General features: G+C 36.5%; 2 protein-coding genes across 4 annotated transcripts; both read left to right on the forward strand.

Moving 5' to 3' along the window:
• Positions 1-2,378: 2,378 nt before the first annotated feature.
• On the forward strand, positions 2,379-8,369 carry ykt6 (YKT6 v-SNARE homolog (S. cerevisiae)). Of its 2 annotated transcripts, none has more exons than XM_037778410.1 (8): positions 2,379-2,611; positions 4,619-4,799; positions 5,062-5,144; positions 5,507-5,607; positions 5,697-5,801; positions 6,004-6,069; positions 6,393-6,494; positions 6,586-8,369. In XM_037778410.1, the coding sequence occupies exons 2-8, from the start codon at positions 4,696-4,698 to the stop codon at positions 6,619-6,621; spliced, it is 597 nt and encodes a 198-aa protein (XP_037634338.1). In that variant the 5' UTR covers positions 2,379-2,611; positions 4,619-4,695; the 3' UTR covers positions 6,622-8,369. The 2 variants fall into 2 exon arrangements, with proteins under 2 accessions (XP_037634338.1, XP_037634337.1); XM_037778409.1 differs by having other exon boundaries at positions 2,380-2,609; positions 4,615-4,799.
• Positions 8,370-10,742: 2,373 nt separating this feature from the next.
• On the forward strand, positions 10,743-15,501 carry sb:cb288. Of its 2 annotated transcripts, none has more exons than XM_037778828.1 (5): positions 10,743-10,915; positions 11,393-11,441; positions 12,839-12,910; positions 13,899-13,983; positions 14,178-15,501. In XM_037778828.1, exons 1-5 carry the CDS (start codon positions 10,856-10,858, stop codon positions 14,224-14,226), a joined length of 315 nt encoding a protein of 104 aa, XP_037634756.1. In that variant the 5' UTR covers positions 10,743-10,855; the 3' UTR covers positions 14,227-15,501. The 2 variants fall into 2 exon arrangements, with proteins under 2 accessions (XP_037634756.1, XP_037634757.1); XM_037778829.1 differs by lacking the exon at positions 10,743-10,915 and adding an exon at positions 11,042-11,123.
• Positions 15,502-15,788: the final 287 nt, after the last annotated feature.

Raw genomic sequence — 15,788 nt, forward strand, 5'->3', positions numbered from 1 at the left:
TCGGGTCTCATGTCTTTTGAGGACGAGTCTCAAGTCTCAAGTCAAGTCTCGAGTTACTGTGTGGGACTCGAGTACCCATCTCTGCTAAAAAGTGGGCTACAAATTACAAGTATACCTGCAGTATAAAACTATTAAACTAGGTGTACTTTCATAAACTATAAAGTGGGCAACAAGTACAGTATATACAAGTATACTTATAGTATAAAAACTATTAAACTAGTGGTTTACTGAGAATATACTTTAAAGTGTACTTTCATGAACTATGAAGTGGGCTACAACTATATACCATTATACTTGCAGTATAAAAACTAGTTGTTTACTGAGAGTATACTTTAAAGTGTACTTTCATAAACTATAAAGTGGGCTACAGGTATATACAAGTATACTTGCAGTATAAAAACTATTAAACTAGTGGTTTACTGACAGTATACTTAAAAGTGTACTTTCATAATTTATAAAGTGGGCTACAAATATATACAAGTATACTTGCAGTATAATATCTATTAAAGTTTTTCTCAATCATTATGACTATTTTTTTTAAACAGTCTTAACTTTCTCTAAACTGTAAGTGCATAACTCTATTGCATGTCTGCAAAAGGTACCAAAAACACTTCATTCATGCTTTGTTGTTTTGTCATCATGTGAGCCGTACTGGTCAAAATATTTAGGTGTTTTTTCATCATGGCACTCAACCATGGAAATGTTTCTTACATACAAATCTCTGTTTTGTTGACACTGACTGCTTACTGTAGGCAGAATGTCAGGTTTGTCCAGCTGAATGCTGTATCGCAATGAGCTTTTTATATTCCCATTTCAACAGTAGGTTTACTGGGAAAAGGCAATGATGTAGTAGCCACACAGAAAAAGGATATGCACATTTGTATGTATACAGTAAAGTTATTCGTGTAGCAATGTGTTGCATGTACTGTAAACAGAAAATCGTATGTGATCTTTCATGTAAAGTCAAACAGAAAATTTGCCACAAAATGACATCAATGCCAGAAAACAACAACAACCCTGCAACAATGGAAAAAAAATGCAATACTTCAGTTAAAAAACAACAAACTGTACCTCTTCATCATAGATATTTATGGAATATACATGTATGTCTGACAGATTTTGATAATTGAATGGATCTTTTTGAATGTGATGGCTCACAAGATGAAAGAATATTTAGAAACTGTGAAAAGTACCACAACTTCACTGAGAATCAACTCATCAGTTTTGATCAGCAAGACATGTGCAAGTGGTTGTACACGTGCAATTTGCTTGAATTAATGAGAAATTTAAATCTGTTGTGAACTAAAAACTAATTGTTTAGAGACTAAACAATTATTAGAGACTAATTGTTTAGAGATTGTTTGGAAAAAAAGAGAGTTGAGCCAAAGCGAATGAGACTTCACTGAGAATCAACTCATCAGTTTTGATCAGTAAGACATGTGCAAGTGGTTATTGTACTGACTCTTTTGCACACATGCCAAAACAACTGCAATTTGCTTGAATAAATGAGAAATTCTAATATTTTGTGAACGAAAAACTAATTGTTTAGAGATTTGAACTTATTATTTTTTGTTTTTTTAAAAAGAGAATTGAGCCAAAGTGAATGAGAAAAAACTGTAAATATTATCCTACCAACTTTTACCTTCTTCTTCTTTTAAAGTTTATTGGCGGTTGGCAAACAATGATTTGGTGCATTACCGCCACCAACTGGTATGGAATCAGAATCAGAATTGTGTTTATTGCCAGGTGTAAGAGATTTACACTAGGAATTTGCTTTGGTTATGTTGGTGCAAGTCAAACAGTATAATAACAAAATAGATAAAAACGTTAGAATAAAATAGAATTAAAAAAACTGAAATGTTAAGAATATACAATATACAAAATAAGCTTTAAACAAAATAAACATGATATATACAGATAGTGCAAATATTGCCGGAGTGCAAACAATTAGGTATCAGAGGGAGAGAGAGGGATACAGTAGGGGGTGTTATTTAGAGTGTATGAAAGAGGGGGAGAGCCAGTGTCGGCGGGGCAATAGTGTGTGTGTGGGACGGAGTGTGGATCATTCTGGCTAATAATTACTATATCCCAAAAAAATAAATTAAAGAAAAAGAAAAAGAAAAGAAAAAGAAAACAAACAACCTCATACTTTTCCAATCATATTAATTTGTCCAAGATACTTAAATAATGTTCTATAACACCCATTTAGTGAATTCTTTTGTAGAATATCTATTAAATCAAAGTGTACTTTAAAATCTTTGAGGCCTTGAATCAAATGCCTTCTTTCTTCCTCATATCTCTCACAATGCATTATTACATGCTCCACCGTTTCCTGCACTCTTATCTCACACCAAATCCTGTCTTGCAACCAGTCGGAACTACGAACACAGCAGCGCGTTTGTTTTCCGTCGGAGCAAATATCCCGTCGCACCGTGAGAGGATCGTGACGTGGTGATTGGTCACTTCACTGCAGAGTGAGAACTAGTTGAGTTTAACGTTAAATACCTCGTTATTAGGTCGCCGGACGGCTTCTAGACACATTTACTAGTTGTAGTTTGAGTGGAATAAGAAGTTTATCCGGTTGTTTTTAACTGGAATCAAACAGTTTGAGGTAAGTTAACCGAGGCCTCTCTAGTTAGCATCTGAAGCTAACTCAAGCTAACTGTATGCTTCACTGCATCTCAGGTATGTGACGTCAGAGAAGCTCAGTGTTAAACTGTATTTACACAGAGACTCACCTGTTAGTGTGCACCTCTTACTGTCAGGTAACCAGTTTACCTGGAGACACATATACACTGAGGATAGTTAGTTAGCTTGGTGGCTAATAATAACAACAAGGCGGCTACTTTCACTAATCAGCTGTAACAAGTTTCTACAGCTGCTACATTGATAGCAGAGAAGCTAAACATAAATCACTGCACAGTCTGTATTCTTCACTTTTATCACCATATCTGAATTACTGTGTGGAAGTTTTGGGTTTAACACTTATAAAAGCAACTTACAACCATTATGCATAGTACAAAAGAGAGCAATCAGGATGTGTAAAAACTACAAAAATCATCTGTCATCTGTGTAAAAACTACAAAAATCATCTGTCATCTGTGTAAAAACTACAAAAATCATCTGCCATAGGTGTAAAAACTACAAAAATCATCTGCCATAGGTGTAAAAACTACAAAAATCATCTGCCGTCTGTGTAAAAACTACAAAAATCATCTGTCATCTGTGTAAAAACTACACTGGCTGTAATACTGGACCAAGCAATGGCAAAAAAATTAAATGTATCTTCACTTCCTTTGGGAAATGGAACAATTAGGGGTCTTTCTTCCTACTGCTTCAGCAACACAAGTGCATCAACAAATGTAGGATTTGGTGGTTTGAATGGAGTTTTACCACCAGATACTGTGACAAATACCCAAATATAAGACTGAAACCCACTGAAGTAGTACACCAGGGTCTTTAAACTTGTATTTTTTAAATAATCCACTTTAAGAAATCCATCTAGATGTAACTTGTAATGTATGATCTATTAAGAATGGACATGAGAATTTGTTTTAAAATAGTTCTTGAACTGCTCAAGAATATTCCAACCAGAAAGTATCTTATAAATAAAAACACATATTTGAGAAATATTGATATCATAAAGTACTCTGATGATTCCACCTTAATTTCTCTGCTGACTGACAGCGATGACCTCAGTTTGCATCAGTGTAATGTCGACTGGCTGATTGAATGGTGTGAGAAAAACGCTCTTATCATTAACACTAGTAAGACAGAAGAAATTATTTTTGGCCTTCCTCCTGACTGTCAGCTGCCTCCAGTTACAATTCATAATGTAGAAATTAAACAGGTCTCTTAATACAAATACCTGGGAGTTATGATGATAGACTCCACCCTATCATGGACCCCTCACATTGAATTTACTTGTAAGAAGATACAGCAGCGCATTTACTTTCTTCGCAGACTCAGAGAATTTAGAGCCCGTAGCCAGATTATTTTTCAGTTCAGTGATTCAGAGTGTCCTGTTGTTCTGCAGAACAGCCTGGCTCAGTAGTATATCTGTAAAATGTAAAACTAAACTTTATAGCCAAATCAAAATGTGTGTGAAGATCATTGGCCAACCTGTGACAGCCTCCTTTCAAGCAGCTCAGAACAAGAGTATGCTCAGACTGGCCAACAGCATCTCTTCTGATCCCTTACATGTTTTAAATGGGGAATATCAACTTCTGCCCTCCAAGAGGCGATTCAGAGTCCCTACATTTAACCTGCATCAGGTTAAAGAATGCTTTTGTCCATCAGTCCATCTTGTTGCTAAATAATAATTAATGTGCTGCTAAAGACATGTAAATCCAGAGGACAGAGTGTCATTTTGTAATGGGTTGTGTATGAATAATTGTGATGTGTTTTGTTTTTTGTCTGATGGGTCTTACTTTTTCTCAAACTGAGCTGCCTATGGATGCAAAATGAATTTCAGTGCAAACTGACAATAAAGTTGTATCGTATCGTACTTCGCTCAAGTTTCTATAGCTGCTACATTGTTAGCAGAGAAGCTAGCCGGCTGAGCTGGATAATGCTGGATAATGCTCTCTCTCATGTGATTCTGCTTGTGTATTATTAGATCATCGGGGCTGTGTGATCGTATCTGCTGTGACTGACTGACTGACTGACTGACTGACTGACAGACACGGCGGCAGCATGAAGCTCTACAGCCTCAGCATCCACCATAAAGGAGCCACCAAAGCAAACCTCCTCAAGTCGGCATTTGACCTCTCCTCTTTCGGCTTCTTTCAGCGCTCCAGGTGGGTCTGACTCGATATAACCAGGATCTGACCGATTGAACATTTTTAATGTGTGTTTGACTTTCATTTTCTGTGTGTAGATTGCAGAGAGTATGTAACTAGTAACATTATGGTCTGTCTTATGTCAGGTGGTTTGGTTTTCCAGCATATTTGATAAATGACTACAAGCCACAATGCAGTGTTTAGTCTAAATAATGTTGTCTGGTCATTCTGGGATACATTTCCACCAGTGACATGACATTATTGTTTTCGTTTTTTTTAGTGTTCAGGAGTTCATGACCTTCACCAGTGCCTTGATTGTTGAACGGACATCACTAGGAAGTCGTGCCTCTGTCAAAGAACAAGGTAAAAATGAGCAGCCCAATCGCAGAATTTCAAAAGATAATTTATCTTAAAAAATGACGCAGTCGTAATTAATACCCCTTTTCACTCACTCGCCATGAAACAAGCCGGATTATCAAAATGATAGAAATGTGTAACGACACGTTTGATGAAGCCAATGTTAAAAAATGTCAGCACAATGTTCTCCATAGAGTGACTGCTATGCCATCATCATGCATTGTGGCTGCGCTTGTACTAACATTTATTTGAAACACTATCACTTTCACTTCTGCTTTTCTTAAAGTGTGCCAACTTCCTCGGGGATAACCCGTACCATTAGACCAGGAAATGCTATTTTTATCACACATGCTTTCACTTTCTTTCAGAGTACCTGTGCCATGTGTACGTAAGAAACGACAACCTGAGCGCTGTGGCCATCGCAGATACTGAATACCCACAGAGAGTCTGTTTCTCATTGCTAGACAAGGTGGGAACAAAAACATGTAAATAAAGACTGATAATTATTGCACTTTGCTGTCAACTTCAATATTGAGATTGTTGTCTGATTGTTTTCAGGTATTAGAGGAGTTCTCCAGGCAAGTGGACAGTATAGACTGGCCCTCCGGTAATCCTGAAACCATAAACTACAAAGCCCTGGATATTCACCTCTCTAAATACCAGGTCAGTTTGTCAGAGAATATTATAGTATTTATAATATAGTTGCCGGTTTACTAAATAGTATTGAGATTTATTCTGGAGTACATATAAAGATTAAATTCATGAATCTGTTTGTGGCCAATCAAAGATCTTGTTTTGCGAAATGCTGCCAAATAATCATCATACAGTAGCAGCGTACCTGACAGATTGTTGTGTTTTTTTCCAGAACCCCAAGGAAGCAGATGCAATGACCAAAGTGCAGGCAGAGCTGGATGAGACAAAGATCATTTTGGTAAGATAAGACCCGATAATACTTTAATCAAGAGGGTGAAATATATGCATGTTACTCAATTATATGGCATTATAGCAGAACATAGTGTACATGTAGGATATGGAACGTTTACACAACTAAAGCACTAAACTGAGAGGGGCAAGAAGCGGTTTCCTCTCAGCCACATCCTCTGGGCCCCACAACCGCCACTATAAACCATAAAGACCATTATCAGTGCCTCGGTTTTATAACTCTGCATGCCAGAAACATTACGTAGCATTTCCATTTTCCCCCGTCGAGTCAAACTCTTCACATTGCACATAAGAAATATGTTGTTTCTGTAGCACAACACCATGGAGAGTCTGCTGGAGAGAGGAGAGAAACTGGATGATCTTGTGGCAAAATCGGAGCACCTGGGAAACCAGTCCAAAGCCTTCTACAAGACTGTAAGTGCTGCTGACGACTCGCCGTATTAACTATGGACTGAAAGTGTAACGGCCAGATGCCTGACTGTGTGTGTTCATGTTAACCCCGCAGGCACGGAAACAGAACTCATGCTGTGAAGTCATGTGATGCCGCTGCCTCGTCCTCGCGGACACGCCTCTCTCTGCCTTTCTGCTTTTCCTGCAACTCCCATCACGCACCAGCCACCAGCTCTCAACACAATGGACAGAACGGACGCCGTCTGATCCGGGATGGGGCGCCGGGACGAGAGTGCGAAAGGGGTTGAAGGCGGCGGCGGCGGCCTCGTGTCTGGATCGTGACTGATGGGGGCTGAAGGAGTGATGGGGTTTGGTCGGGGGAAGAAGTAACATTTGAATTATTTTTAACCTTTCAAAGGGTGAACATCTGTGTGGTGTTTCAATACCAGCTGCGGACATAATAGTGTGACGTTGTGTATATCGGTGATGTGTTGTTGAAACGTCTTCAATGTTATTCTGATTGAGTCAAACCTTGAATAGTTTGATCTCAGCTCTTAAAATTCTTAAAGAGTATTAACCACGGTTGTGCTTCTGCTTCAAGGCAACTCTGACAATCTCACAGTCTTATCTTGTGATTTCATAAAACGCGTCACCGTTCAATTCTTCAAAGTCCAAAGTGTTTTTCTTGCAGGCATAATGTTTGTTGCCCACCGGGTGGCCCTGTTTATTGACTTTTATTGCTCCAATGAGCCTCAATCTAAAAAAACAAAACAACTCTAATGTGAGCCAAGACGGCGAACAGCTGCTTGGACGTGTGATATCAAAATCTCACCGAATCTTACAATGATTTTTGAAACATTTTGGATTAAGTTACATGATTATTTTCTGTCTCGTAGTGTTTAAATGAAACCTTAAACATTCCCACTGTGGGTGAGTGTGAGTGATCTTAAAGCTGATGAGAATAGATGTGAAATGTAGAGAGACGTTTCTTCATAGACGCAGCCTTATTGCAGTGTGACTAACACGTAACACCCCCCCCCTGTCCATGAGGAGGACGGGACTCAAGCTATTATTCTTTTACCTTATGTATTGTAGCCATGCTTTTCACTCTGGTAGCCAAAACACATAACACTTCAGCAGGTTTTTAGTTGTCTGTACCTCTCAAACCTGGAATCACTGACCTTTTACCATCATTTATTGTGACTGACGGGATTCTGGGAAGCCTCTGGGTGCTGCAACGCTCTCTGGCTTCTACTGTAATGGGTTTGAAAAGAGGACAGACATAAATTGAGTGATTTCACATCCCACTCTTGTTTTAAGACACTCCACAGCTGACTATTTTTCTTTTTTTTTCGGTCAGCACAGTTTGCTTTGTATGTAGAAAAGTCTTTCTTCAGGAGCTGCTGATCAGTTTAAGATAAAGAGATGCCTTTGGTCGTGTATTTTAGATGTTTCTCTGCTCTCGTATGTGTGTATGATTTTGCTGAACATCTGCAGGCTGCATTGATGTTGAGTGACTGTGTGTGAGGACTGTTGTGTGTGTGTGCGATCTGAAATGCTCTTTCTGCTTTTACAGTGTAAACTTTTTGTGCAATATCTCTGCAGACTGTTGGTGATGTATGTCTCTCTTTTAACGTGGAGAGAATAAATGGAATTATTTCTCATAAAGGAAAGTAAAATTGACCTTTGTTATATGCTATTCTTATGACTAATTCCCACGTGACGCGTATCCAGGGTTGTTTCTGAGCATTTCTTCTATTCAAAATTTCCAATTAATGTGCTAAATTTGAACATCTGTGTGTTTAAACAGTCTGCATTAAAACGTTTTGATCCAGATGTGGTCTGCAAACTTAAAACAAAGACTTCAGATAATAAACTGTTCTTTTCTGTCTGTATTAACATTTTGTTTCTTTGGAGCACTGATTGTTTACAGAACTTGTAATCCTGCTTAGATAAACACAAACAATGGCTTCTGGTGTCCACTGGAAACTGACTTTGTGAGGTGGCATTGAGGTGTCGCAGGAAATCCTGTAAAACAATGTGAAGGTGTCCTTTGCAGTGTCTGAAAGTCAACGGTCCTATCTTTAATATTATCTTAAATCAGCAAACTCCTCCACCTCTCAACAGGAAGGTCAGGAGCTGATGCATCCTTCACGTGTTGTAGGAAATGTCAAATCTTAATAGGAATAGAATCCATGAAAGACACAAGTGTAGACAGTGATGCAATGTAACCAAGTGCATTTACTCAAGTACTGTAATTAAATACAATTTTGACATACTTGCACTTTACTTGGGAAATATTGTAGCCTACTTTTTACTCAACTACATTTATTTGACACTTTAGCTACTAGTTACTTTTTACATCAAAAAAACATGATATGCTTTTATGATATGATGCAGTAATGTACTACTAATCTACCCAGTAGTATATAAAGTTTCTAAATTGACTCCAAATTGAAGAACTTGAAACATTAAAATGTATATGTTAGTGATAAAAACAGAATAATATAATATTATATAAGAATATAACACTTTAAAAGGAGCCGTTCTGCATAATGACTACTTTTACTTTTGATACTTTAATTATACATTTTGTTGATAATACTTCTTTACTTTCACTTAAAGGTGCCATATTGTAAAAAGTGAGTTTTATATCTTTTTTTTCGTCGTAATATTACGAAAATAAAGTCAGAACTTTACGAGAAAGAGTCATATTACGAGAATAAAGTCAAAACTTTATGAGAAAAATTGTCATATTACAAGAATAAAGTCACAACTTCATGACAAAAAAAGTCGTAATATTACTAGGATAAAGTTATACCGTAACTAGAAAAAAAAGTCGTAATATTACGAGAATAAAGTCATAACTTTACGAGAAAAAAGTCGTAATATTACGAGAATAAAGTCAAAATTTTATGAGAAAAATTGTCATTACGAGAATAAAGTCACAACTTCATGACAAAAAAAAGTCGTAATATTACTAGGATAAAGTTATACCTTAACTAGAAAAAAAAGTCGTAATATTACGAGAATAAAGTCATAACTTTACGAGAATAAAATCATAACTTTACGAGAAAAATAGTCGTAATATAACGAGATTTAAGTCATAACTTTACGACAAAAAAAGTCGTAATATTACGAGAATAAAGTCATAACTTTACGAGAAGAAAAACGTAATATTACGAGAATAAATTCATAACTTTACGAGAAGAAAAACGTAATATTACGAGAATAAATTCATAACTTTACGAGAAGAAAAACGTAATATTACAAGAATAAAGTCATAACTTTACGAGAAAAAGCCGTAATATTACAAGAATGAAGTCATAACTTTACGAGAAAAAAGTCATAATATTACGAGAATAAAGTCATAACTTTATGAGAAAAAAGTCGTAATATTACGAGAATAGTGTCATAACTTTACGAGAAAAAGTCATAATATTACGAGGATAAAGTTATACCTTAACGAGAAAAAAAGCCGGAATATTACGAGAATGAAGTCATAACTACGAGAAAATAATCGTAATATTACGAGGATAAAGTTATAACTTTATGAGAAAAAAGTCGCAATATTACGAGAATAAAGTCATAACTTTACGAGAAAAAAATCATAATATTACGAGGATAAAGTCATAACTTTACAAGAAAAAAGTCGTAATATTACGAGGAAAAAGTTATACCTTAACGAGAAAAAAATCGTAATATTACGAGAATAAAGTCATAACTTTATGAGAAAAATTGTCATAATATTACAAGAATAAAGTCATAACTTTACGAGAAAAATAGTCGTAATATAACGAGAATAAAGTCACAACTTCATGACAAATAAAGTCGTAATATTACTAGGATAAAGTTATACCTTAACTAGAAAAAAAAGTCGTAATATTACGAGAATAAAGTCATAACTTTACGAGAAAAAGTCGTAATATTACGAGAATAAAGTCATAACTTTATGAGAAAAAGTCGTAATATTATGAGAATAAAGTCACAAATTTACAAGAAAAAAGAAAATAACACGTAAAATTACTACTTTATAATATTATCACTTTATTCTAATAACATTACGACTTTTTTTTCTCTCGTAAACTTCTGACTTTATTCTCATAATATTACGACTGTTTTTCTCGTAATATTATGATTTTTTTCTCGTTTTTTTAAAAATCCACAGGGAGCCACTAGAGAGGAGCTAAAGAGCCTCAGGTTGCTGACCCCTGCTTTAGCCTACAACTATGGGGCTGAGGTTGTTGTTATCTGGAAAGTACGAGTTTAAAAAGAAGCCCTTGAATGCAGCACGGGAGGCGCGCCTCAAGCTGAGGTGAGAAGAAGAAGAAGAAGAGGAAGAAAACATGATGAACTGATGAAGTCTGACTGCACAGACTCAGAGCATGTGGATGGAGGTGAAGAACAAGAGCAGGACTGTCACTAGCGACGGAAACAGCTCGAAGGTAAGAAGCTAAAGATAATATTATGTGTCTCTTTCCGCAGAGCAGCATGCAGTCTTCCTACCAAAACAAGTCTCTCTCTCTCTCTCTCTCTCTCTCGGGTTAAAACGTGACCTATAACTCATTTACTTGTTTACAAGCCTTCAGTCTGGAAGCTGTTTTTATCAGCCAGCTGCAGGAGCAAGTGTCTCGACGCAAATGATGTAAACATGTGTGTTTCTTAATATATTTCCTTCTTATCTTTTGCACGTTTTCTTATCTTTGCTGCCTGAAGCGCTCACATTTTTTCCACATTGTTGGACTTCCTGCAGCAAGTTTCCACCTCAGCTGTGATCCAGCCTGCACTCCTTCCTCTCTGTTTCTTTTCTCTTTGTGTCCCAAAGAAGTAGAATTTTAAATGGCTGATATTTAACCTGCACAGGAGCTTCTTATGCTCCATTTTATTTTTGTTCAAACACAACTATTTTGCTGCATTTTCAGATGGTTGATCCAGATGTGACACTTTTACACACTGTTCTACAGAGAAATGGTGAGTTTTTATCTCTTCTATCTTCTTCTTGAGTTTTTTCTTAGTTGTAAGTTGGCATCTTTTATTTATTTTTAATTATAGTAAAAAGCTGAACTACATGTATGTCCACTACTACAGTACCTACATGAGATTACAGTGCCAGATAAATGGGGAAATCCACTTGAGGTATATTCCATCTAGTAGTATGTCAGCTTTAGTTAACTGGAAATCATTCTAGTTCTTTATATAGTTCTCCTGAAGTTTTATTTCTGGGTTCTGCCCATTAACAAGAACATTAGCCATTTTTATTTAGTTCAATTTCTCACAATATTGCAGGTAAATATTATTTTTACAGGCAAGAAATAATATTTCTGTATCAAACCTATTTTTAATTCAGAAAATAGAAAATGCAGTGGTTACTAAAATGCAAAATATTCAATGTGGCAAGAAAAAAAACACATTCCACATTATAGATAATTTCATATCTCGATAACAATACATATCATGATATAGCATGTTTTCTGGTGGTTCAATTAAGGCTGTCCTGAATAAAAAATTTTGGGCTTCAATGAGAAATATTCGAAGGTATTGGAAACTTTGCTGGCTGACATGTTGTTCTGTCTGTCTGTCTCTATCTCGGGATCACTACTGTACACACACACACCTCTACACACAACAAACAGCGATATCTATCTAAAAATAACTAATAATATTTAATGTTGAGTATGAATAATGTTGTGGGAGTATTCCTTATTTAATGGGCTATTTTGTGATTTATACATTATAGTTACATACTTCTATATTTAAAAAAAATCCACAAAAACGAAGCATTCGAATACTGATTTGGAGGTCGATTACCATGGCAACGGTCGAAGCTTTGAAGGATTTGGGTCAGCCCTAAATTCAAAAATAAATAGTCGATATGAAATAACCACTATTTCTGTATACTCCTGTGTGAATTAAATACTTGACAAATGAAAAGTACTGAATATTTTTCTCATTTTAAGAACTCTAAAGCAAAATAAACAACAGTTTTGAGTGCAATTATAGAGAAAAAAAGAAACGAATATTGGCCTAGCCTATATTGCAATAGAAACAATATATTAGAATATATACGATAGACATTTTTATATTATTTTGATGATATATATCGTCATATTGCAAAGTCCTTTGAAACACCGTTCAATGCTCACAGGCAAAACTACTGTAACTAAAGACATGGGTATTATACAGTATGAATGTTTTAGATACACAGAGAATGCATGAAATAAAACATACTAAATTAGTGTAATAGAGGGGAGTTATTGTTCAAAAAAAGAGTTTTAATTCAAATTGAAATCCCATATAGTTTAGGCACATGTATCACACAATCTTTTATATCAGCACTGTTAAGTATTTTATATTTTTTCCTCATTAAGGTTCAGCTGCAGCTGCCACTCTTCCTTCTCATACAGATGACTCTTCAAAAAGCCGCAGTGGGATCATCCCCGGTGAGACTAAAATCTCTTGTCTTTACAGAAAGGAGTGTAAGAAAATGTCAGAAATATCGAGTATCACAATATTATGTTTTTTGATACTGTATTGATTTTCAAAAATACTGTATTGATTTTTAATTAATAGTCTACATGCAAAGAATGACTCAATCAATATCAATCAAAAAAGTCAACTTTATTTACTCATATTTTATGCATATGGTGTGTTTTATGACAGTTTTCACAATATATCGCCTTGCTTACAGAATCGCAATATATTGAATCGTAACCCCCTGTATCATGATACGTATCGTATCGCCAGATTCTTGACAATACACAGCCAAATTTACAGACCCTGTATGACCCTGTTTCAGAGAAAAACACCTGATTTATAAGATGTAAAAGTTAACAAAGGCAGTTTTCACTCTGTGGGTTGAGATCCACACATATAATAAGGTGAAATTGAGTTGCACTAACAGCCAAACAAGCTTTAAAAACATCTTGTCATTTTGCTGGGGGCTGTTTTCACTGGCTGCGTCAGACGCCGAGATTTTCCAAAAATACTCACTTCTGAGACTGCTGGTTTGTGTCACACTCATAAAAAATATGACACTTACATAACAGTGTCAGCTCACCAGACCCAGACTAGAAAAATTGGAAAGGGCAGTGAAATTCCTCAGGTCTCAGCAGCGGGCAGTAATATTATGAATGCAGGATGACAGTCTGCAAGAGCTCTGAAAGATGACATTTACAAGCCTGAGGCAGGAAGGGAGAAATCCCCAAAGCACCGAAAAGACACTCCAGATGTTGTTTCTAGATACGATAGTGGAGGATTAATATACATATTAGCATACACAGTCATAAAAGTTTTGTTTTCTGTTGATTCACTCGGCTCAACAGGATGAAATTTCTGCAGAAGATCCATTGTGCAACACTGCAATTGGTGTATGCACGTGCCCTCATGTATGTGTATTTGTGTTTTAACATGTTTGTGTATGTTTTTTAGGTGCGATTGCAGCCACAGTGTTCATCGTCTTTCTACTCGCTCTCTACGCGGTCCTGTGGAAGTGCATGGTGTCGCCTCCAAAACGGTAAAGGACCGACACACAAGCCTCAACCTGACTTTTACTGGAGCTTCAAGTTTGATTTTTGTTGACACAGCGAACTTGCAAACTGCCAAACGTTCACCTGCCTTTTAGCGTCACAAGTCTGAACTTTGTATCCTCATGATCGTCACTTTTTCCACTTCATATTAAATTGTGTTTTTTTTGTGTTTCCCTTTCAGAAAGCACAGGAAGAAGAGGGTGAGAGTGAAACAGAGGACGACTGTGTGAAGACTGGCTGCCAGGTTGAAAATACCTTTTCGTCTGTTTTGGACTTTAATGGTTCGGACTAAAATCTGAGAGCAGACTTTGCTCAGTCAGAGAAAAGCACCAGAGTGACAGTATGCCTCTGAGGAAGATCCTCCTAATAGATCAAAGATCAAACCAGTGGATGATGTGCCACCACTTTCCCTCAGCTGTACTGTTTACTGTTGACTCAAAGCTCTGTGTTGATGTGAAACACAGGTCAGATCGTACTGCTGTTTTTTTTGTTTTTTTCTGTGAACTCTGCACTACTGAGTGACGAGGCGGCTCAGCCACCGCTCGCTCCAGTGACCAATAAGCTGCGCGGCATATTTAGTATGTGTTGATGTGTTTTGTACCTCCACCAAGTGGACGGTTGCATTTAAACATGCCCTCTACTAGTATTTCTTCATACTATTTGTATTAAGTACATAATGGCATCAGTAGGTTCCATTTTAATCGTTTCTTAAAGATTATTTTAACTCCTAGAGCTGCTGGGATGTTCAGAACAACCAGCACATCACTCTACTACTACTCGAGTATTTAGACCGCATTTACTGTTGAAATCTAGAAATGGATTTTGTTTTATATTTGTCCTCTGTTGTCTTCTTTGAAATCCACACGTTACTCAGGATGTTGTAACTACTGTATGACTTTTAACTCTATTCAAAACTGTGACTTTTTTTTATGTAATGTGAATATAAATAAATGCTAATATTTGTGGTCATAATTTGGTGAAACTTCAATTCACACTCAATCATTTGTTTTTCCTTCGTTTCCTGTTGTAACTTAATCTAACGTTATGGAACGAGGAAAGAAATGCTGTGGATGGATTTCTGCAGAAATTTAAATGAAACCGAGGAGTTGACAGATTAAGTGTCAGTATGAGTGTAAAGGGAAACGTTTCTCTGTGTGTCGGACATCAATAATATCATGTCATGAATCACTGAATCTATAATCTCTTCAACAATAAGAAAAGACGGAGCCGGATGGACACATCCTGAATAAGCGGACACAGTCCAGCAGCCACTGAGCCACCCTGCTTATTATACAATGCGTTACATGCTACTTGAGTAGCTGACTATCAGAGCCACATCACAGTAAGAGGTTTGACACTTTGTGGTTTTCAGAACCAGTTTTGCAACTTCAAAAAAAAACACGGACTGAGTGGAGCTGATTGAACTCAGTCATGAGCAGGGAATGTGATTTGGTGGAATCAGGGAAGTGTTGGGTGGAAATTCTGCTGAACTCATCAGAGATTAACCGGGACTGACAAATGAGTTACTACTACGCAATCCAGTCATACCTTTGACTGATGAAATGAAGTGCATCCACATTTTTTCAAAAACATTGAGGCAGATGTGTGGATAGTTTGGATTTCACTGAAAAAAGGTTGATGCATTGAGCCAAGGATTATGGTGAAGAAATTCAGATTTAATCAGCTATCAGCTCTGGGGATTATACAAGATATAACATTTGAATGATCAGACATAGAAGATGTTCTAAATCTGGAGTTGTTAAAATGACAATTACTGAGAAACATGGGAGAT

Source organism: Sebastes umbrosus, chromosome 8 (assembly GCF_015220745.1).
Source record: "Sebastes umbrosus isolate fSebUmb1 chromosome 8, fSebUmb1.pri, whole genome shotgun sequence".
Lineage (NCBI taxonomy): Eukaryota > Metazoa > Chordata > Actinopteri > Perciformes > Sebastidae > Sebastes > Sebastes umbrosus.

What these genes read in the sequence shown, in the direction of transcription:
- ykt6 (XM_037778410.1), top strand. Translation starts at nt 4,696, where the DNA reads ATGAAGCTCTACAGCCTCAGCATCCACCATAAAGGAGCCACCAAAGCA. An exon ending in GGCTTCTTTCAGCGCTCCAG is followed by an intron (nt 4,800 to 5,061) that starts GTGGGTCTGACT and finishes CGTTTTTTTTAG; the next exon opens with TGTTCAGGAGTTCATGACCT. An exon ending in ATGAGACAAAGATCATTTTG is followed by an intron (nt 6,070 to 6,392) that starts GTAAGATAAGAC and finishes TTGTTTCTGTAG; the next exon opens with CACAACACCATGGAGAGTCT.
- sb:cb288 (XM_037778828.1), top strand. Translation starts at nt 10,856, where the DNA reads ATGTGGATGGAGGTGAAGAACAAGAGCAGGACTGTCACTAGCGACGGA. An exon ending in GCGACGGAAACAGCTCGAAG is followed by an intron (nt 10,916 to 11,392) that starts GTAAGAAGCTAA and finishes CTGCATTTTCAG; the next exon opens with ATGGTTGATCCAGATGTGAC. An exon ending in CCGCAGTGGGATCATCCCCG is followed by an intron (nt 12,911 to 13,898) that starts GTGAGACTAAAA and finishes TATGTTTTTTAG; the next exon opens with GTGCGATTGCAGCCACAGTG.